The sequence below is a fragment of the Dermochelys coriacea genome, chromosome 21, assembly GCF_009764565.3.
Source record: "Dermochelys coriacea isolate rDerCor1 chromosome 21, rDerCor1.pri.v4, whole genome shotgun sequence".
Classification (NCBI taxonomy): Eukaryota; Metazoa; Chordata; order Testudines; family Dermochelyidae; genus Dermochelys; species Dermochelys coriacea.
In genome coordinates, this window is record NC_050088.1 from 4494010 (window position 1) to 4517336 (window position 23327).

Sequence of the window (23327 nt, forward strand, 5' to 3'; positions counted from 1 at the left end):
CCTTCCGCCCCCGGATCCGTCCCTTCCCCAAATCCCTGGCCCTGCCTCCTCCCCCGGGCATTGACTCTGTCCATTGTTGGCGATATCGCAGGACCTACAAATTTTTGAAATCGGTCTTGGTCCTGTGGAATGGCTATAGCGTTCTGGGTGCTCCACAGTTACCAGACAGGACCAGGATGTGTTGCAGGGGACCTTAATAAACAGCGGGACTTCCCAGTCAGGTTGTTCTCCATCTAGTTGCTGCTTAAGCTATCGCTCTTTTTGTTTATACCCTCCCACTACAAGTCTCACTTTGTCTGGTGATTAGAGCTGGAAGGTGAAAGGATCGCTATACCCTTTGCTAATACTAATTAATTAAGTCTCACAAACCCCCCCCTCACTCCCCCAGGGAGGGGAAGGTAAGGATTGTTATCCTCATTTTGCAGAGAAGAAAACTAGGGCATGAAGAGATTAAGAGACTTTGTTTCTGCCATCCTGTGGCTGTCATGACTGTGTCGATTGTAAGCATTTTGGGGCTGTCTCTCAGTGCATGTACAGTACCTCGCACAATGGGACCTTGATCTCAGTTTGAGCCTCCAGGTGCTGCTGAATACAAATGATGATGATGACTTGCTCAAGGTCACACAAAGCATCATGGCAGGACAGGCAAAGCCTAGGAATTTGTGCTCCCAATCCCCTCCTTTAACCATTAAATGACTTTCCCTTGTCCAACATAGGGACTGATAGCTTGTAGGAAGAGAAGTCAGGCCAGTGGTGTGGAGTGTTGCGCATACAGAGGTCAGATAAAAGGGGAGCACAGCAGGAAGGTTGGGGGAGCCAGACCATGTATTGAGGTAGAGGGCTAAATCTGACCAACAGCTTGCAGTACACAGGCCACTACAGCGCCTTCTTTCTTGCTGATATATTTCGACCCTTCCTTGGAATTTCTTTGCCTTCCCACTGCCTTTGCAGAGCAATGATCATTTTTTAGCCCCTGTCTGAAGCTGTAAATAATTTAGTTTATCTTGCTGTTACTGAAGCCGCTGTCATATTTGTTTGGAAGCCCCAAATGCCGGCGTGTTTGTATTTCATTTGTCATCTCTCGCCTCTAATTTTTACATTTCTCTCCTGCCAGATGGGCCAGCTGCTTCTGTGTTTGGTGGGGAGATCGCAGGTCAGGATGTGCTGTTCATGCTGCATTCACAGAGGGCTGACAAAAAGAGACACAAAAGAGGGGGTTTAGGGGGCTGAGGAAATTGAAACTGAGAGGCAGAGTGCCGGGGGGGGGGGTGGAGGGGGCAAAGCCCTTGTGACAGTAAAGTGACCATCAGGGATCCCTGAGCCAGTTCAGATACAGTAAGAACCAACCAAGAGCCTTAGCCCCGGATTCAAACCAAACTGCTTTTCCCACCTTTTTTCTGTTTTGAGTCTGCTTCTGCACTTCTGAGTCCTGGATGGTGAGAGAAATACCAGAACAGCTGCAGACGTTCTTTGTCATAACGCTGTATTCCTGGTCCAGCCAGAAGCAGGGAAGGTGAACTGGGGAGCCTATGAACCAATTTATCCATGACTGTTTTGCAGACTCAGGATGCTCGGATCAGCATCTGAACTTGTGGGTGTTTAGCTAGAAATTTCTGAGTGACTACCAAGGCAACTAAAGCTTTTGGATTTTGAAATCATAACAGTGTCATGAACTGGTGTGTGCGAGTCAGACAGATGGACACACCGCTGACCTCTGCTGGATGGAATCAGGACTGTGTGTCATAGGCTCTGTACTGCCCCTTTTAGAGCAGGAGGACCTCAGTTGTATCCACTGTTGCCATAAAACTCTAAGTGACCAGGAGGATCTGAGTTCTATCCCTGCTGCTGTCTTCAAATTCTGAGTGACTACAGCATATTATTATTATTACTATTATTACTATTACTACTATTATTTAATATTTCTATTGCAGTTGTGCCTAGAGGTCCCAGTCAGGGACTAGGCCCCTTTGTAATTGGCACTGTGTACGCATAAATTTATAATTTAAGTGTAATGATGCCCTGGTTAAATCATCTGTGGGGATTAAACCCATGATCTCTGAATCTCAAAGCAGGAGCTGCTTGTGTTTGGGGTAAAGGGCCAGATCTATTAGGCCACACACAGCAGCAGAACCACAATTCTCTATATTCCATCTAGTTATTAGAGAAGGACAAAGAGTAACGCTGTGTTAGGGGAGGTGCCTTTACATACATTCACCTGAACAAGCCCATGAGACAGAGGAACAAAAATCAAAGGCAAAAGGGTGAAATGAGCTGAACTAACAGCTTCTGCATACACTTTATCCCTAGCACAGGTGTTGGGAGGCAGGTTGGGGTAGGGATAGAAAAAACAAGGGGTAGACCTGGAATTTAATATTGGAATAGACAAGACTGTGGTCTGGGCCAATATACAGTGGAGGCGTACTGGGGATTAGCTGAGTCTGATTTCACACTGTAGTTCATAAGCAAGTATTTCAATGCAGTTTTCCCTTTACCTATTGTTCATTACATTACAGTAGCACCCAAAACATGTCAGGGTACCTCTGTGCAGCCCACGGCAACAGTCCCAGAGCCCAGGTTGTCAGACTCAGGCTCACAGGACTCATGCTGCAGTGTCAAAAACAGCTGGGTAGATATTGTGGCTCAGGCTACTACAGCCTGGGCTATGAAGGCCACCCCCCTCTCTTAGGGTTCAGAGTCTGAGCTCCAGCCCAAGCCCGAACATCTATGCAGCTATGAGGAGTGCCACAGCACGAGCTCGAGTCTGTAGACCAGGTCTCTAAGACTTTCTACTGCAGATTGCCCCTTGCTGGGTTGACATACCCTTAGGCACTGCAGGGCTGAATAGGAAGACAACCTCTGGCCTGAAGACCTTTTAGGCTGCCAATTAATTATGGTGTTAGTTTTTCTATGGACAGATTTTCAGTACCATGGCACAGGCCACTAACATTTGATCTAAAGGAGTAAATCCATTAGCTGGTAGCAGTAGCAGGGTAGGGAACTTCCCACTGGAGAAGGACACAGCATACACTATGTTACTCCTTGATTTAAGAAGCCTTCCAGGAGTCTGGGACATAACATGAGATTCCAAAAATCTCTACAAGAAATGGCCAAGGGAAAGGTATGTTTCTTTTCCCTGGATTCCTTGGTTCACCACCATCCAAAAGAATGAGCAACCTGCCTCATGTACAGTATTCACAAGATCCAGCTTGGGGTGTGATCTCCATTCATTCTCTTTTACTTTATTATCAAGAAAGAGAGGTTAATTTTTACTCCTCCTCCTCCAGCAGTTCTGCTCTTTGGGAGGTAGGCAGAGGCCTCAAAGAGATTGAGTATCCTTGGTCCACTGGAATTTGCTGCCTGCAAGGCTCACTCTATATGCTGCTCTCTGCAAGTATGTTATTGTCTACAGACCTATTTATCTCTGTTAGGGCTGTTGCCATAAATAGTAGGATAAAAAAGAGCCATTCCAGTGAGTCAATGAGATAAAGACTCCAGTCAAGAGCTCACTTTCAAGCTATCTTACAGATTCACTTAAACTTCAATAATTCTTTTCTTTAGCAGCGTTCATATTTAGATCCATTATTCGGGAGTGACAGGTTTGTAGAAATTTCGGTGGTGCCCAGAACCCGCCACCGCCCAAACTCCGCCCACCACCTGCCCAAGGCTCTGGGAGGGAGTTTGGGTTGGGGAGGAGGTCTGGGGTGCAGGGTGCAGGCTCTGGGAGGGAGTTTGGGGATGGAAGGGGGTGCAGAAGTGAGGGCAGTGGGGTGAGGGCTGTGGCTGCAGATGAGCACTTTGGGGTATGGGTGGGGCTCAGGGCGAGAGTAGGGGTATAGGGGGTGAGGAGTTTGGGGTGTGGGAGGGACTCAGGATGAGAGTAGGAGTGTGGGGAGTGAGGGCTCTGTTTGGGGCTGGGGGGTTTGGGGTGTTAGAGGGGCTCAGGGCTGGGGCAGAGAGTTGGAGTGCAAGGGAATGAGGGCTCTCACTGGGACTGGGATAAGGTGTTTGGGGTGCTGGAGGGGCTCGGGCAGAGCGTTGCAGTGCGGGAGGGTGAGGGCTCTGGCTGGGGCTGGAGATGAGGGGTTTGTGGTGTTGGAGGGGGCTCAGGGCTGAGGCAGAGGGTTGCGGTGCAGGGGGATGAGGGCTCTGGCTGGGACTGGGGATGACGGGTTTGTGGTGTTGGAGGGAGTTCAGGGCTGAGGCAGAGGGTTGGGGTGCAGGGGGATGAGGGCTCTGGCTGGGACTGGGGATGACGGGTTTGTGGTGCTGGAGGGGCTCAGGGCTGGGGCAGAGGGTTGGGGTGTGGGGGGATGAGGGCTCTGGCTGGGACTGGGAATAAGGTGTTTGGGGTGTTGGAGGGGTTCAGGGCTAGGGTTGAGGGTGTGGTGGGGGGTGAAGGCTCTGGCTGGGACTGGGGATGAGGTGTTTGGGGTGTTGGAGGGGCTCAGGGCTGGGGCAGAGGGTTGAGGGTGCAGTGCAGGGGTGAGGGCTCTGGCGGGGAGTGTGGGCTCTGGGGTGGGGCAGGGCTGGAGATGCATTTGGGGTGCAGGCAGGCTGCTCCAGGACAGGGGACAGAGAGGAGGACTCCCCCCAGCTCTTTCCCTGCTGGCAGCAACGAGCTCTGGGGGAGGAGCCCCCCTTCCCCGCCCCCTCCAGCAGCAAATTAACCTCCACCACTGTCACTGCATGTGCTCCTAGGGCCCCTCTCAGGTCCAGGAATCTCCCTCGCCTCCCCCATGGGGGGTGCTGCGTGTGCCTCCTCCCGGGCTGTTGCCCCTGACTGTAGCCTCACTGGGGGTGAGGGATGGGGCTGCCCCTTGCCCAGCGTGGGGCAGGAGCGGTGACTGCGGGCGGGGGGGGGGGCCTGTGCTGGTGGAGGGTCCCACCGGAAGAGGGAAGGGTCTGAGGGGGAAGGGCAGGCTCAGGGTCAGTCTGCCCTGGCTGGCGAGATGGGGGCACTAGGATTCTGTAGCAGCAGTTGCTGCAGGGAGGCAGCATGGAGCTGCTCGGAACAGGCCGCCAGAGATGCTCTGCTCCAGCGCCCTGGGAGGCAGCAAGAGGGGGCCGGGGGGCACTCGTAGGAGGCACGGGGGAGGCAGTAGGTGGGCTGGGGGGGGGACACCCAGCCCCAAGAATTGGTGGAGCTGGGCCCCTGGGCTCTGAATATTGCTGGTGCCAAGGCACCACTTGGAGATATAACTTGCCACCTATGCCATCATTATATTCCAAAAAAGGGAAAGGGGGGAGGGTGAGGAGGACAGCTACATCAATTGCCAGGTATGGAAAGGGAAAGTGGTAACCTCTTAGTGCTTTTCTTATTCAGAAGCGAACAGCCTTTCAGTAATGAAGATCGCTCCCTTTTTTTTGTTTGAGTCCCAATTTGCAAGGCTCTTGTCACCTTACTTGGGAGAGGTTTGGCACGGGAAGATTAAGACTCTTTGTTGAACAGTCAGTGTGTCTGCTAATGTAGATGTTTACCTAAGATTGCGTCCAGCCCTGCCACAAGGAAAACAAAACAGCAAAACCTGCTTTTGAGTTGAGTATTCGTTCCACTGACCAGTCCTACGTGGGAGAATAGCACTTTACTGCATAAAGTAACAAATACATGCAAATGGGTGCTTAGAAAAGCACTTTAACGGGGGTCTCAGGCGACTGGTAAAGGCATTTGGAGGTTAACAGTAAGTGAAAGTTGATATCATTTGATGACTGTTCATTGACACCAATAAAACTCAACATATGCCAGCCACTGCTATATAATGGAATCTGAAAGACTCTCCTTTCCCTGTATACCATAGGATAGAAAAGCACTGGACTACTACTCTGATACCACTATGCAGGGACAGCTGGTAATGCTTACTTTAATGGTAATTGCTCTGTGTAAAATAAGTTGGAGAGTCTCTATCCGGTTCCTAGTGGACAGGTGCCCACATCACCACAGTTGGCTTAGTTGGCCCCTTTATATTATCTTATGTAACTGCAATTACAAGGATGGTCATAAAGCTATCCAGCTCTTTTAAAAATCCAGCCGCAGCCTTTGACTCTCTACCCTTCTGTATTTGTACAGTGCCTAGCACAATGGGGCCCCAATCTGGATTGGTCCCTAAGCACTGCCGTAATAAACGTGCTTTACGATATCCTGCCTGCCTGCAGGGAGCGTCACAGCTTGACTCCGCATACTGAGTGGTAGCATTTTCAGTCCTCTGTTTTGTTGAAAGGCTCCTTAATTTCCAGTCACGGGGCAGAGTCATGAGGTGGGAACTGATTAGCCTCTTTACTTCACCTCTCCTGATTCGGAGAGCAGCTCTGATTGTGAATCAGAATTTCAGTCCACACTGAGATTCTACTCAGTGAAATGGCTTTGGTGATGAGCACAGAACACTGTACACTCCAGGAGCAGCACTCATCATTCAGCTTGGCACACTTAATGGTTTCTTTGCGAGAAGGAGGGTGGGGAGAGCCAGGGAGATTTGGGCATGACAACTGAACTTAACTGTAGTGTCTCCAGCCTTGGGATAAGAAATTACAGCTTCCAGCACTTCAAGACTCATAGCTTTGTAAGAGAAGATTTATTAGCCACGTGTTTTCCTTTTAATTAATGTGCAGATGCTGTCTTGTTAATGTCTTTTATTGCTTTTTATTTAAGGTAGCATGTGGATTGTGAGTTTGTTGCTGACAGAAATGAGGCACTCATAGTGCTGATCTGAGCCAGATATAGTGGGTCTGGTTTTCAGAAATGCTGAGTTCCCACAGATCCACCTGAAGTCTGTGGATGCTCAACACCTCTACAATCAGGCACAGTTTGGGTAGGACTGTGCATGTCTCCTAGCAGCACCCAATGGTCTTTTCATACCAGGGCTCTTTTCTCCCCCCTACCCCAGATGTCTCTGCTAGTGCATTTCTTTTCTGATCTGCAGCCTCTGCACCTGCTATACAGGCCCTGGAATCTGTGCACAGAGCTCTGTCGCTGCACCTCAGTCCTGGTCATTATTATCCCCTGTTGCTGCACTTACCCAGGCATTGCTGGGCTTCGCTCCCACAGCTCTGCTGATGCACCATGGTCCTGACCAGCAGTGGCACCCCCTGCTGTTTGACAGACAGAGATAAGTTCATCGGTGTCCCTTTGCACTGACGCTTGTGTGTATATCAGGTGCTCCCGGAAGGACAAGTGCGAACGAGCAGATGAGCCGTACCGATTTGCAGCCAGCATCAACCACTGTATGAGTGTCACTGTGCAGCCCAGCAGCATCTCTGTGTCTGAGCACAGCCTTCCGGTAGGTACAGGTGGCAGGCGATTCTGTGCGCAGGCCCTCAGTCCCATGGGCAAGGGTAGCTCAGTTGTGACAGACAGTGCTCCAGACACACAGGCTCAGATTCATGGTGACAGAGCCATTTTTTTTCTCTACAAATACTTTCCCATGAACATGGAGTTCAGGTTCATGAAGGGGTTGGTAAGGGAAGGGATATTCCAATCCCCTAGGAGTCAGAGGTCACACAGACACCCATATTCCCAAATCCAACCCCAGTGTCCACATTTTCACTGAGCAACTGCCAGCCTCTGTTAAACATTGAAGGAAAAGTTTCTGTTTTCCCAGCCATTACTTGTCCCTCTGGGAGGATCTAGCTGCCCATAGGCTCCCAGCTATTCCTTTCTAAGCAGCTGCACACCCTCCCCACCTATTCTGTTCCAGGTGCTGCACTGGGACAGGCATTGCCCAGCAGCTGGCTGTTCCCAGAACACCTGCCATCCTTTTCCCAGGGACTGGCTAGAGGGAACTATCTGACCATCATAGGTCAGTGGAGAAAAAATTGCAACACTGTCCACCTTTTCTCCTCTGGTTACAGTGAAAGGAGTGTCTGGGTGCTATGCATCTGGTCTTTTTCTCTGTGTAGGGTTGATGCTCCACAGAGAAGCAGCAGGTGCTGAAAATCTAAAGGGAACTCTGGGTAGTTCTGACACCTAATGGGATCTTGGTTGTATTTTTTTTCTTTCCTTTTCCCTTGTACCAGCTCAGCCTGCTGGTGAGTGATGCTCCAGACCTGTCAGCTGGAATCACCTGTTTGTTTGGAAACCTCACTGAGGTGGAAGGCCAAGTTTCCGGCAGCCAGGTTGTCTGCATTTCACCAGCCCCTAAAGATGTCCCCGCCATACCTGTGGATCAAGGTGAGCTGATTTAATTACTGGAGTATTGCCTGGTGGCCTTGTGTTTCGCCTGTGAATTCACCTTATGGGGGAGAGGAGCCAGCGAGTGCTAAGCAGATCTAGATCTAGCTGCCGAGCAGAGCAGACCACAGCTGGGCTGTATATCAATCTTGCCTGAACCCCACTGATGCTCTGCGGGATGACAAACCATCCAGGAATGGGGTCAGAGGTGGCTATTTGATAACAACCCAGATCCTCAGGATATAGACTGTGCCCAAGAAACCCCAATAACTGGTGAATCTTCAAGCCAGCTACCCTCTTGTCTCTCATCTCACCAGGGAACTCACCCTTCATGCTAGGCAGATGTGGGAGGTGAAAGTGTGGGGGTTGCTGCACTCAGGCCTGACTCAGTTGCCTTGAGTAGGTAGATGAGGTTTCTATTTTTTGGTTTTGATCTTTGGGTTGTTTCTTCACTAATGTCACTGCTGTCATATTCCTCCTCTCCCCACTACCTCCCTCTCCAGAACCAGAAAGCTATTTGTTATAAACTCATTTTCTGCGTGGCGTGCTTCCAGGTGTCATCTGTGCTTTTCTGCTGATATTTTCGTATATGTAAAATGTTATGTTGAATTTGAGTGCTCATGAAAGTTAGGGGCTTGGAGAGAGCTAGGAAAGTGAAGAGCAAACCTCCCTCGCACAGCTCAGCCAGTGCAGTTTATTCTTGATTATTCCAGTGGTGAGCGTCTTACTTAGCTCTGTTAATGCCCTCCATCCTTGCCTGCAACACTCCCTCCTGGGCTGCATTTCAGGATAGGCTGTGAATTATCCCCACTTGTGAGTTTATGCTGAACCTCCTCTAGGGAATGTGATGAGACCGCCACACTTGTTTCACTTGTGACCTAAGGTGGCGTACGAACCCTAAATCTCCAGTGTGTTTTCCCCCCTCATTAGGTGTGATTTGACATGGGGGGTGGTCCATGGAGCCAGTTGTCTCAGCTTCCCAGGGGCTCTGGGAGAGGCCGTGTCATGCTCTTGCAGCAGCTTCCACTGGCTAGCCGTGGAACAGCATGGCATGCTCCACTGAAGTCCCCAGAGGATACACAGTGTGTGGATTATTGGCTGCTCAGAGACCCTTCGCTTTCAGAGACCCCGTGCAGCCTGGTGTCCTAGTGCACCAGTGGGACCAGAGGTGCTTGATTTTCTCCGCACCACACCAGAAGTGGGGGGCTCAGTGAATCATCGAGCCTGCCTTGAAAGAAAACCAGTACCTCGCCAATTGCAATCTCTGTTATTTCTCGTGTAACCCCCCTCCCCCCTCTCTTTGCAGATTGGTTCGGGTTGGAGCTCCAGCTGAAATCCAAGGAGACAGGCAAGACGTTCGTCAGCACGGAGTTCAAATTCTACAACTGCAGTGCTCACCAATTGTAAGACACCCTCTCCCTCCTTTCCCACTTTCCCTCCCCACCAGCATCCCAGACCCAGGCCCCTGGCTCTTCCCCCCGGAATGGAGCCTGCTGTCTAAGTACATAGTGGAATGGGTTTCTTTATTAACCTATTGAGTGCCACAGCTGATGCACACCCCAGAAAGCCAGGATTCCTTCCAGGACACCCAATGTGCCATGCCAGATTACAGAACTGCTCTGAGGTGTGTTGTGTATGGCCCTAGAGCCCTTCTTCCACCACCAAGATGGACATCAGCCGAATGTGTAGGGAGCAGCACAGAGGGTTAAAACAGAAGAGGAATAAGATTTTCAGTCATGTGCTGGGGGAGGTTCTGGCTTGATGCTGGCAGTCTGACCTTTCAGGGTCGTCAGCGACAGAGAGAAACCAAGAGATCCCCATCATGTGGAAACTTTTCCAAGAGCACCGAGATTTATCTGCCTTGGCAGAGAATGAGTGTGTCTGAAAGAAGCTTGACTGGCTGGTGCCCCCAAGCTGTGTGATCCTGCAACTGTGAGCTCAACTCCATCCTTACTCACAGGCAGCCGGGGGAAGGGAGAGAAGAAAGTGCCTGGGAGTTTCCTATAAAGCAACTCCAAATACCTATAGGAGAGACAGAGGTCTTTCCCTCCATAAACAGCTAAGACAGTGCAGGGCTGTGTTGTGTTGTAGACTCTCAAAAGGAAGACAAAGTGGGATGGGACAGCAAGAGGTGTGGGGAAAGGGACACGGGTGGTTGTGCCAGGAGAGCACAGGAGTGGAGTGAAGGGAACTAGGCTGGGGTTTGCTGTTCAGCTTGTTTTTCAGACACACACAGAGAAAATGTTTCTACTAGAGATGACGCCTTTGCTGTGTCTCCTTCCCCTAAGATCAGGCCAGAGAAGCCCCACAAAGCTCTGAGTTCCTTTCAGCTTCACGGTAAAAGATCCTAGTAGGCGAGTGCAGGGCCCTGTCAGTTGCCTCAGGGAGGGCAGACTGTAGACACGGTGCCTCTTGGTTCTCAATCTGCTCTTGAGACGGCTGAGCAGTGCAGCAGCGTGTTCCCCACAGCAGCCTTTCCCCCGGAAGCCCTTGAGGCAGAACGCTCCTGGCTGGCTTTTGTTAAAATTTCTTAAGTGTTTATAGATATCTCAGTGGAAACAGACAAACCGAAACCTCGCACAACCAGAGTGAAACATGTGGAGTACACGGGAGACAGTGAATACTGTGCCAAAGACCAGCTAATGAAAGGCAGGCCTGAACCGCTCTGCTGGGGAAGCAGCTCCTACTGCCAGGGATTGGACAGCTGGCTCCACAATTGTAGAAGTTAGAGCTGGAAATGCTCTGTTAGCCCTGCTTACTTTATCCTGCTGGCAGGGGCCAGGGAGTGTCCAAGCAGGATTGTCTCCTTTTCTATTCAGCATTGCTTTGTCCATTCTAGTTTTCAAGTCCCAGGTAATGGGGCTTCTCCTACTCCTTTTGGAGACTCTTCCACAGTCTAATAGACTTGGCTTTCATGTCATTTTCCTGGCATTCAGCCTACGTTTGGCCTTTAACTTCAGCTCAGGCACTACAGAGATAGTGCCCATATGAGTCCCTCGATAGGTGGGTCTCATTACTCCCAGTTATAGCCCATCATCAAATCAATGCCACATGCTCTCCCCCGCCCCTGCCACTGCAAACAACCCCTGTACTTTCATATTCCTGTAGACAGTGATGTCCCCACTTCCTCATCCCTAAGCCAAGCATAATGGATTTTAGATAACTTTCTCTTCCCCTCCTTGTAAATCCATCCTTCAAGTCTCTTATTCAGTCTTGCTGCTCTTCCCTGAACTCCCATCAGTTTGGCTGGAACAAGGATGTCCCTTCAAGAGATCTGGCTAGACTTCCTGCTCCTCCTAACCTTACCTGGGAATGGAGATTTGAACCAGATGAGGCAATAGATCTACTCTGCCCCCATCCCTTTCTAACAGGAAATTACACCGGGGTCAGAGATGGCATAAGTGACTAATTCTTAAAGGCAAAGTGCTAAAAGTATGTCTTCCATAAAATATACACTGCCCTGCGCTGCTGTCTGAGGTCACAGGGGCATGAGTCAGGCACGCTGGAAGAAAGCTCACCAATCAAGTTGAAAGAGAGAAAGCCAACCCTTAGCCCCTGGATGAGACAGACCTAGAAATGGCTTAGTGCCCATTCCCAAACCTTGGGAGTGGAGGATACTCTGCCCCCTCTGGCTGCATAGGGGTGTGAGGAATGACTTTCCCTTCTCTGGGGTATGGAAGGTGCAGTGTGCTGAACTCTGCTGTTTCTTACAGGTGGCATGTCCAGCTGTGTGTAGTACATTGTCAAACAGGGGCAGTCTGTAGGGGTGGAGTGATTTTGCGAACCCTCATCAGTTGTGTTCTTGTTTTGCAAGCCTAAAAGCTGGGATGCTTTGGATCTGGGCTCCGTTAATCCAAATGCCTCCACAAAATTCAAGGGAGGGCTGGGGAATGGTTCTGGTTTGGGGCCCATTTCTAGCCAGGAGGGACTAAATCCTTTCTCAGAGTGAGAGGTTCCCAGGTGCCGTGGCGCAAGGATGCTTCTGGTTTAGAAGCAAAGAGGAACCTTTTTAATGGAAACTGCTTTCTGAGGGGACTTTGCTGGGGTGAGTGAGCGACTGTGTGAGAAACTCTCCTCATGAAAGAGCCGAGGCACTCACTGTGGATGAGCTTTCAAGAAGTCACTTGTCTGCGACTCCCTGTCCAACCTTTGCCCCTTCCCAGCTGAGATAGAGTGGAGCTGAGGCAGCAGCAAGAAAACCACACATTACAATGACAGGCACCTAACCAAACTGTTGGGCTTGATCATCAGAATGACCCTCCCCTGTCATCTGAGCCGTGCTAAGCCAAGCAGAGAGCCCCTTCTACCCCAGATCGGAAAGCTAAAGGCCAGATCCAAGATGGGAGGGGAGAAGTGCTGCAAACCGAAATGGAGACAGAAATGGGTCAAATAAAGGAGTAATTAAGTAAGCTCACGGCACTAGATATTGCTACCCAGATTTGCATTTTCTTGATTAGAATAAGCTTCCTTAGCTATTAAGGTCACTACAGATGCTTAAGAAGGAAAATACAACTCAGATGTAAAAAGGAGAAGCCATTAAATATGCATTTTAGTGACAATAACTTTAGAAAGAAAATAACAGACAATTGGCTGTCTGTCCAGTGCACAAACAGGAGTGCATATCTCCCCTTCAGTCACAAAGACCATGCATTTGGGTGAATTGAGGACCCCCGGATACCATACAAAATGCTGACGATGGACAGTCACCAAGGGCTTGTCTATACACAAAATGCTGCAACGGCACCACTATAGCACTTCGATCGGAGGGGTTCTCCCGTCACATAGGTCCTCCACTTCCCCAAGAGGCGGTAGCTAGGGAGACAGGGAAATCCCCCCGTCAACCTAGCCACTGCCTACAGGCGGGGGTAGGTTGGTTTAACTGTGTCGCTCAGGGGTGCGGATTTTTCACACCCCTGAGCAATGTAGTTATACCAACCTAATTTCCTAGTATAGACCTGGTCTAAGAAGTGGTCTGTCATATAGGAGAGCAGCTTCTGCGACCAAAGGAAGTTTTATTGAGAATACCAACAATTGTTATGAGCCACCCAGCTCGTTCTCAGCAGATTAGGAGGTATGAGGAAGTAAATACCCAGCCAGTTCCTTGACTGGCAGGCTCACCCCATGTCAAAAACCATGCCCTGCACCATTGGCCTCATCCAACATCAAGCACAGATGCTTGCTATGCCCCCAAGTGATCTAATGTGCTTCAGGTTTGAATTGGAGTGGAAAAGGCCCAATAGAAATGTTTACAGTTGATGACTTTAAATATTTCTAAGTTTTTTAAAACAACTGAGCCAATTTTCTTCAAACCTGGCTTGTTTGTAGATACCATTGAGGCTTCAAATCAGTCAAGATTGCACTGTATTGTTTTTTCTTGTACCTTATGTCACGTCATAAAAGATGCTTCAGCTTGTGGTAGTAAGTCATGTAAAGACTGGCTATATTTTAGAACATGAGGGGCAGAATCCTGGGCTTTTGAGTGCTTGATTTCTTAAACTTAACATTGCATTATTATCTGTTACCTCTGTAGTGCCCAAAAGTGTGCTAGGCTCCTCACAGATACATAATTACACTGTTCCCTGCTCCAAAGAACTTCCAGTCTAAATAGATGAAACTGTTGAGGGATGCAGAAATAGGAGCAAATAACTGAGGAGGTGTTTGGCTTGCAGGTTATTAGGTCCCTGATTTTTTATCGGTTTTGTCTTAGTTTTCTGCCAGGAACATACCTTCATATATATAAACCTGTGTACATTCAAATGGATAGTCCTGTCTGTTCCAATATAGAGTTCATTTCCTGATATACATCTCTGTAACACGGACCTTATTTCTGTCTCTGGCTCTGCAGGTGCCTGTCTTGCGTGAACAGTGCTTTCCGCTGCCATTGGTGCAAATATCGGAACCTTTGCACTCATGACCCCACAACTTGCTCCTTTCAGGAAGGACGGATCAATGTTTCTGAGGTATTGGGAGTGGGTTAGGAAATGTTTTCTTACTGGGCTCTTTCTGTTCTGAGCTGACCCGGCCATTCTGTGGAGCAGTATGTGATATGGTTGGTGTATCTGACGTTTGTAGGAGGTTCTCCTGTTTCTCTGGCAAAGAGCTGTGCTCTTGTCCCATTTTTCTCTGTGTTTGGTCTGATCTTAGCTGTTATCCAGATGTGCAGAGACAGCAGCAAATAAGAACAAAGCAGGAAAATGTCATCTAACAATAGTGATGGGCTTGAGTTGATCCCATCTCTGAGGTTTGGCTACATTCAGACTGACTAATAATTAGCCCTCACTTAGTACTATCCATCCAAGGATCTCAAAAGTGGGTGAGCATCACTAACCCCATTTTATATATGGGGCGCACAGAGCTGCAGTGGCTTTCCCAAAATCACAAAGCAAGTCAATTGCCTAGCTGGCAGGAGGCATCCCTGTGGCCTATCAACGGGGCTACATTTCCAAGTCCTGAATTTTGTGACTGTGGCCTGACTGGATAATGGTGTGATTTGGGGTTTCTGTTCCTCGAACAAAGAAATAGCCCCACTTCTGTGGGATCAGGACAAAGCAGCTGTCAGCTCCTTCTACTGCAGATGCTGCATGCACTGCCAGGTTGTTAGCCAGAACAATGACATTTCACAGCCCATTGTGGTGTCTGCTCTGAGTTTGTAAACTCCTCTGCAAGGATCACATCTTCTTTCTATTTTGGGAGGTGCTGAGCACAGCTGTGGCTGCCTTTAGAAATAACAGTCCTGATTATCTCTGCCATTCTGGCAGGCTTTTGGTCCATGCCTTTACTGCTTCTATATCTGTGTCTTCACAACATCTGCAGCAGGCACATTTATGGAGTGTCCTTCGGACAGAGGGCCACAAAATGCCTTGCTCACTGAGGCTGCCAGCTTTTACTTGATTTATGGCTCCTCTAAGGCTAAAATGCTTTGAATGGAGCGAGCTTCTGAAAACCAGCATGAAATGGCTCAAGAAGTGAGAGGGAAGAGAGCAGAACACTGAGCCATGAAAGTTCCCTTTATCACTTTTTAGAAGCTCACTGGGCTGCTAACTAAATCAACAAGTAATGCGAGACTAAAGCAACCCATGTGCCTTTCTGGTTAAAATGATGCCAAAAGACATGTAACAGAAAGTAAGAAATATAAACGAGTTACACGTGTGTGTACATCAGTGGGGGATCATCGAGGGTGAAGAGACCTGCGAAGGTAATTGGGAACAGGTGCTGCTGCCTTTGTCAGCCGTTTACAAGAATTGACAAGAGGAGGCACTTACCTCAAAGAAGTGTTTCAAGCAGCAGAGAGTGAGGATGCCCGAGGAGAAACTCCCACCCTGGAGACAAAGTGAAAGCTTTACCATCCTGGTACAAAACCAAGTAGCTTCCTTTCAAGGGAGCAAGAGGGAGAAGAATCTTTGCTTTTGCTACTCTCCAGTGATGTGATTTTTTTTCCTTCCTGCTAGGAGTCAGATCTGCTGGCTATAATGACTAAAGTAATCTTTTTTCAGAGTAGCAGCCGTGTTAGTCTGTATTCGCAAAAAAGAAAAGGAGTACTTGTGACACCTTAGAGACTAACAAATTTATTTGAGCATAAGCTTTTGTGAGCTACAGCTCACTTCATCGGATGCATTTGGTGGAAAATACAGTGGGGAGATATATATACACACAGAGAACATGAAACAATGGGTTTTATCATACACACTGTAAGGAGAGTGATCACTTAAGATGAGCTATTACCAGCAGGAATGGAAGGCTTTTTTTAAATAACTATCTTCACTCCACTCCTTTTGGGGTGGAGTCTCATTTTATTGTGAACATCCCATTTTCATAAACAACACTTGCTGATGCAGGAAGGTTTCAGGTTTAGATCATCCCACTTTTCCTAGGTAAAGAAATTTCCAAACTCTCTCTTTGTGATGCCTCTCTTCAAAGTAACACTATGAAACCAAATGGGTACAAATGCAGAAAGTTGAGTTGTTTAGTTAGGAACCTGCTTTAGTCATAACTAAAGGAATTGATGCTGGTACATATCGGGTCTGTGCATCCATCTTTCCCATCCTATTACTGAGTTTGGCTTTGGAACTGGAAGTCTTCCACTGCTGCTTCATTTAGGAAATCAGCATCTCTACCAGTGTGGGCCAGTACTATGTCCGTTCCTCTTCCCTAGCCCTGACCCTGAGCTTCCTAAGAGGTGGCTTCTCTGTCCTGAAGCTTCCTTTAGACTGTGCACCCCTCCAGGAAAATAGAGTATTCTACTCTTCATGGAGCTCTGTTCCAAAAAAGATGTTGCAAAAGGCTTGCTTGTCTTCTAGGGTGGATCCTACTCACTTCAGTGGGAGTGGAGTTGGCTTTTAGCGAGAGGGTGTCAATTGTGTTACATATTCTCGGAGCCTGTCCTGTGTTCAGAGCATGACTGGCTCCCTTCTTAAGTGATCACTCTCCTTACAGTGTGTATGATAAAACCCATTGTTTCATGGTCTCTCTGTGTATATATAAATCTCCCCACTGTATTTTCCACCAAATGCATCCGATGAAGTGAGCTGTAGCTCACGAAAGCTTATGCTCTAATAAATTTGTTAGTCTCTAAGGTGCCACGGGTACTCCTTTTCTTTTTGCGAATACAGACTAACACGGCTGCTACTCTGAAACCTGTCATTACTATCAGTGCGAGTCACATAGTTAAATATCCCTACTCCAGGTGCTGAAAATACAGAGGCCTGGTGTCCACCTGCATCCACAGAAACAAGGGCTTTCTGAGATGAGACTGCAAAGGGATTTCATAGCACTGACTGTCTCACTTTATATGGCTTCAGTCCCCAAGGCAAAACAGATGGAGCCTTGAGCCTGAATTTCCCTACTTCTGCAGACTCAAATCGGACCTATAACATGATTTTAATGTGTGAGAGGAGGTTGGGGTTTTGTGCGTGTGTGTGGTGATTATGGGTATAAAATATGTCTGTGTAAATGTATAAAACATGCATACAGAGAGGGATGTAGATACATAAATACATTCTTATGCCCCATCCCAGTGGAGAGAGAGAACCAAATAAATCCTATTAGTTTCCCAGGATGTGGGATCCATTCCCTCTTTGATGTCCACTGTGTGCTGATAATGTCATTTCCATGTGTGAGAGGCTGAATCAGGGAGATGGAGTGTTTCAGGCTCTGAAAGCTTACAGAGCGCCAAATTTCATGTCCATTCTGACTCTTTCAGGTTTAGGTTTGAGTTGTTGCTTTTAGAGGGATGTCTTTACCACTGATTGTGCCTATTGGTGCTTTCAGGGTTGCTTAAAGTTCCTTGCAAGAAATAATATAAAGCTGAAACATCCTTTTTTTTTTTTTTAACACTGAAATCCCTACCTTTCAATGTGTGGGCTCAAAGAGCTGGAAAGTGTTCGCTCTGGAGGAGCACACTAGGGGCCTTATCTGAAGTCAGTGGCAGTCTTTCCATTGACTTTAGTGTGCTTTGGATCAGGCATGACTCCTAGAGAGACAAGTTTGGTGAAGCTATTTGGCAATTACGCAGGAAAAAGAATGAGTAGCAATGAAAAGCATTATGAAGCAGGATTAACTCTTCCCAGCTTTGAAAGTCTGGGTTTATTGGTAACTTTTTTTTCAATCGTTAGATTTGTATCGGCCGGAACCTGGAGTGCTCGTCATTGTTTGGGAGCAGGGCGCAAGAAATAGTGATAGCGGGATGGGAGAGGAGAGCCTGATTTGAAACTACAGGGGATAACAAGATAAAGTGCAGGGATTTGATCCAGTTCTCACTGAAGTCAAGGGAGCTTTGCCACTGACTACAATGGGAGCTGGATTGCACCTCAAGTACGGGTTGCAAAGGGATACATTCAATGGAGAAACCTAGTTTGAGGCCTGGTCTACACCTGAAATATAGGTTGACCTAGCTACATCACTCAGGGCTGTGAAACATTTCATGCCTGAGCACTGTACTTAGGTCAACCCAATCCCCAGTGTAGACACAGCGAGGTCAATAGAAGGATTCTTCTGTCAACCAAGTTACTACCTCTCGGAGAAGTGAATTAATGACAGCAATAGGAAAACCCCTTCCGTCAGTGTAGTAGCTACACTCCCGCACAGCTTAGACATAACCTGATCTAAACTGCTGGTTTTTAATTTATTATTAATTATCGCAGTCTTGTAAATACATGTGACACTTTACGAAATACAGGCCAAGACACAGGTTGCAACTGAATTCATATAGCACAAAACAGAGGACATGTCATAGAGAATTTACCAGTGAGAATCTACCACGGAGTCCGTTCAGTTTCTTCTTTCCAAGCTTGACTTCTGAGGGCCAAATTCTGTTCTCTTTTCCATTACGTTAAATCTGGGGCAATGCCCTTGACATCAGTGGAGTAGCTCCTGATTTACACCAGCGAGAGCACGATCTAGGTCTGAGTGTTTTAGCATGGGTTAATGCTTATAACTTTTGTGCATAATTAGTTGATGCTCATCATATGGAAAACCCTAAATAAGTGCCTTACTCAAGGGAAATGCCCCAAAATTCTAGGGTAGTTTGCCTGAGTAAGAGCAGCAGAGGTGCCTGTATTTCATTGGTGTGGAATTTGAATCGTTCCTTTGGGATCTTTGGGGGTAGAAGCATAAAATATGGTCATCTCTGTAAATTGTGTGTGTATATATTTCATAGGAAGGACATTCTATAATAATATGTGTCACTCTTGCATAGGAGAGTGGAGGTACTAATGCCTTTTCTAATGATTTACTTCTCATGAATGAGAAAAGAAAGTAAACTGATTCTGGAACAAATCACATATTCCGCTGACAGCATCTCTCTTTCTCTTTTATGGAGCACTCAAGGGACACTCAGAACTTCATAGTGGCAGCAGTGATAAAACTCAGCAGCAGCACAGACACCTGCCATTTGAGTTAAATGAGCATCTCCATTAGCTATTAGCTGTATAGGGCTTGTGCCAGCTGTGCTTTTTTTATTCCAATCAGTAGAGGGCAGCTGTGTGCATGTGAATGTGCGTGCATGCACCCCTCCTTATGAAATTTCTGGAAAACATTGGTAAAAATCTGAAGTTGATTAACAATAGAAAAGGTATTCATATGGTGTGCAATGTATCCCAAACTAAATAATTATGATTAAAAACTCACTCATAATGGATAAGTTAGGAGAGACTGTATCTGGACAGGCGCACACCCACTGTATATAAATCTACATACCTGCACAAAAACAGCTACACATACCTGGATACCCAGTCATGTATACACCGCATAAAAACACTTGTGCAGGTGCATTAATGCAGTGACAAATACCTATCTGCTCCATCACATGCATAGGCTGTGCAAATGCATGTGTGCACAGATGACCTTGTGCATTATTGCCGTGACAATTTTTTAAAAAGAACCGAAAGCAAAGCAGAGAATTGGGATTGGAACTGGCACAAACAGGGAATGGAGGGGCCCCGATGATAATGTATGCAACTTCTGAGCAAACTCAGCACCCTCCCCGAGACCCTGCAGGTTTTGTAGCTTCAATCACTCATCTGATAAATTCAGTAAAAATGGCCAGCAGCGATGTGGTCCCCACAAGTGCCTGTGCTGTTGGTAATGTGGAATCTCTGTAAATATCCCTCCATTCCAAACTTTGTCCCCTTATTAATACAATCACTGTAGCTGTCAAACAACATATAGGGACTGCACTTTTTCCCTTGTCCCCTGGGAAAAGTGCACTCATAGTCTGACTGACTCTTTATTTTCCCCAGTATCCCAATGTGACATTTTTCTTCTAGTGAAACCCTTGCTAAAAGAAAAAATCCATTATGTCCTACATGCCTGTAATGATGGTAGAAAATTTTTTGCTACCAGCAATTTCAGCTCTACAGATATCATATGAAAAATGTGAGTTCTGTTTTTTTCCTCCTTTATAGGAAAAAAGAATTTCTTCAACACTCAGCTTGTCTAGTGAATGATTGTTGCCAAGAAGGATAATGGTCCATAACACACTCATTTTTTCAGGGCTAAATATTGAGATTCTCCTGCAGCCACACAGTTAAAGATTGTTTTGTTTTGCTTTTGGGGGGGGTGACATTTATAACAACAATAAAAATAAATACTTTACAGTTCCGGAGCACCTTTTATCGCAAGGGATTCCAAAGCAGGGCTTGTCAAAGAGATCTAGAGGAGTTAGAGGCCCAGACTAGGTATTGGTCCCCTTTCCAGCTAAATACAGACCCACTGAAATGCAGTCATCTCTGTGGTGGAGGGTGGCTTCTGCTTAATAATGCACAACAGAGAGGACAAGGAAGGAACTTTTGTTCAAGGACGTTGGGGGAAAGCCCTGTCTTAGACAATTGCACAAGCTCTTAAGAGTGCCTACAGCTCTTCAGAGAGCCCTTGCAGCATGATTCTTAGCAGTATAAATGTTGAATCAGCCCTGCTGTGATTTGAACTTGTGATACCCAAGTATTAGGTATGTCAGAGTTGATGCTTAAAACAGTAAGCATTCCCTTCCAGCTTGTAAAGTCACTACATCAGAGAAACGGTCATTTTCCCCCCCGCCCAGGATGGCCATCTTCCCCTCTGCTGGAGTTTAAAATCACTCTTGGCTGTTAATCCGTGGAAGGCCTGTTAGAAATAAAATAAAAAATATACAGGAAAAAGTGCCATTAAAAAAAGAGTTTACGAGGCAGCAGCTTAAGCTACTGGCTCTCCCATACTGGCCAGTGTCTGTTTCTCATTTACAACATGCCTGAGTCAGTGGAGAGATGAGATCCTGTCAGTATACCTGTGAGCTGGGCAGGGTATTCATTCAGCCTGCCTAATGGTTGCTAATGAGACTTGCATAGATGCAAAGAGCCAGATCCTGGTGGTGATGGCTCTTGAGTTAGTTTAATTGATAGAAAGGGTTGTCCAGTGGTTAGAGCACTAGCCTGGCACTCAGACACATTGGGTCAGGGCCCTGCTGTGACACACACTTCCTGTGTGACACAGGACAAGTCACTTAGGTTTTCCTGGGCTTCAGTCCTCCATCGGTACTTCATAGGGAGGTTGTGAGGACAAATACTTTGAAGACTGAGAGGTGCTCAGGTATTGCAGTAGTAGGGCGCATGTAAATACTGTAGCTAATCCTGCCTCGGCATTTAGAGACCGAGCTTCTCATCCTGGTTTTATATTCCCTTGTGTGAATCACTTCACCTGATGGAGTCTGTTTGCCCATCTGTAGAATGAGGGTAATGATATTTACTACTAAATGTTGTTTGTACAGTGATATCCTGCATATTTAAATTATTTAACTACATCTCTAGGTGCCCAGAAGTTTGAAGTTTTGTTAGTTACTTTCATCTCTCGTCAGACACTTGCATTGGAAGCCCTTTGAGGCCTGGGCTGTCTTGTCATTGTGTGTATGTCCAGCGCCTAGCACAACGGGGCCCTGATCCCTGACTAGTGACCTCCAGGTTCTACCACAATACATATGTTAAATAATGGAATTCTGGCCAGGCAGGGACAGGAGATGGGAACAGAACTGAGGACTTCTTTGACTCCCAGCGGTGTGCTTAAACAGAGGCTATCACCTTTTCCTGCCACTTTTCCCAAACTCACAATTTTTGGCCTGGTGGCATTTTGATTTTTTGTTGGCTCATTTAATGCAAATACCCAGAAAATATTTTTGTCTGGTTTTCGATGGAAAATTTAATAAAATGTTTCCAGCTTTATAAAGCCAGCACATTTCAAAGATTAAATAACTTTCACTTCTCCCACCTCAAGCTGAGGACCCCCAAAGCTTACTTTGATTGTGAAATGATCCAGGATTCAAGTCTGTTTTCACTTGAGTCCTCTCATTGTCTGGATCCCTGGTCAGTATTGGAAGCCTTTGCAGCTCAGGAAGGAGTTCATTACCTCCCCACCGTGGGCCATTAAACTCAATGACAGTGGAGACTGCCTCTCTGTTTGGCCCTGGCTGTGTGGTGCTTCATCCAGGGTCATTTCCCACTCTCTGGGTAGCTGTTAGGAAGCCCTCATCTCTGTCATTCCAGGAGAGGAACCCATTTCCCTTACTCTTTTTGATACAAGACAGTGGGGGCCCATTTCTAAATCCCAGGCCATATTAGGCTTTTCCCCAGAATCTGTCATAGTCTGTTAGCTCTTGAGGAGACAGGCTGCCAGTTCCTGTGGCGAAAAGAGCCCATTCCCTGCTCTGTCCTTTTCAGTTCCATGTGTGTTTCTCCAGACTGCAGCGGGAAAGGCCTACAGTGGAATTTCTGTTTAGTCCCTCTCCAACCCTGTGGGCTGCAGCTGAGCAGCCCCCTTCCCACACTGTGAGTCCCCTCTGGTTTCTTGGTTTCCTTTCTAATTGCTGTAACTTTGACCTGGCAAGAGGATGGTGTTTTAGGGCTTTGTCTATAATACTCTGACCATTTGCATTTGACTAGGAGAGTTTTATTCTTGACACAGCTCCAGATTTCATCCCGAAGGTGAATAGAATCTTGAATCTGGATTGAGAAATGCTTGTGCTGTCCGTTGTCTTGAATCACTTAGCCGCCACAGAGAAACACCTTCCTTCCTTCCTGTCAGGATCATATGTTCCCTTTATGAAACAGAAGGATTTTGAAGGATGACAGGCCAGGTTTGCTGTTTCCAGGCTTAATCTGAGAAAGCTCTAGGAAGTCTAAAGGGACCATTTCCAGAAGAGTTAGGAGATTTAAGTTCCTGAGGCCTAAAGGATATTGCGACGAAGAAGGGGAGTTAGCATCCTGGCTTCCAGTGACATCAAAGATCATCCTTTTAGAGAGCTGGCATCTCCTTAGCTAGCTTTGCGTTATATCTGGCATGGTGAGATATCTCACATACTGGTGTAAACTTGGATTGCTATGCATAGAGCAACCTGATTTTGTTTCCTCGTTTCCCCCTCAGCGAGGGCCCCATCCTACATGCATTAGCTCTTAGCACGCAGAATGCCCACTGAGCTCAGCGGGAATGCCATGCGAGGAAGCATTGCAGAATTGGACCCTTTTTGAATCAGGTATCTGTTTTACAGGTAGCATTTGCTGAAGGGCTTTCAGGACAGTTACCCAGTCTGTACCGGTTTCTAGAGGTGGGACCCAGTTTTGCAGACTCAAGATGAGTTCATAGAAGCATCTAGTCTGGGATTTTCTAAAGAGCCTAAGGGAGTTAAGTGTCCATCTCCCATTTAAAT

The 23327-nt window shown here is 47.2% G+C and overlaps 1 protein-coding gene across 3 annotated transcripts in view; it reads left to right on the forward strand.

Annotated features, from left to right (window-relative positions):
* Window positions 1-23327, forward strand: part of PLXNA2 (plexin A2) — a 322201-nt gene that overhangs the window by 205716 nt on the left and 93158 nt on the right. For all 3 annotated transcript variants that reach the window (XM_038379948.2, XM_038379947.2, XM_043500603.1), the window contains 4 exons: window positions 7148-7271; window positions 8008-8161; window positions 9468-9564; window positions 14007-14121. In XM_038379948.2, coding sequence (XP_038235876.1) covers window positions 7148-7271; window positions 8008-8161; window positions 9468-9564; window positions 14007-14121 — 490 coding nt within the window. The remainder of the gene's footprint in view (window positions 1-7147; window positions 7272-8007; window positions 8162-9467; window positions 9565-14006; window positions 14122-23327) is intronic.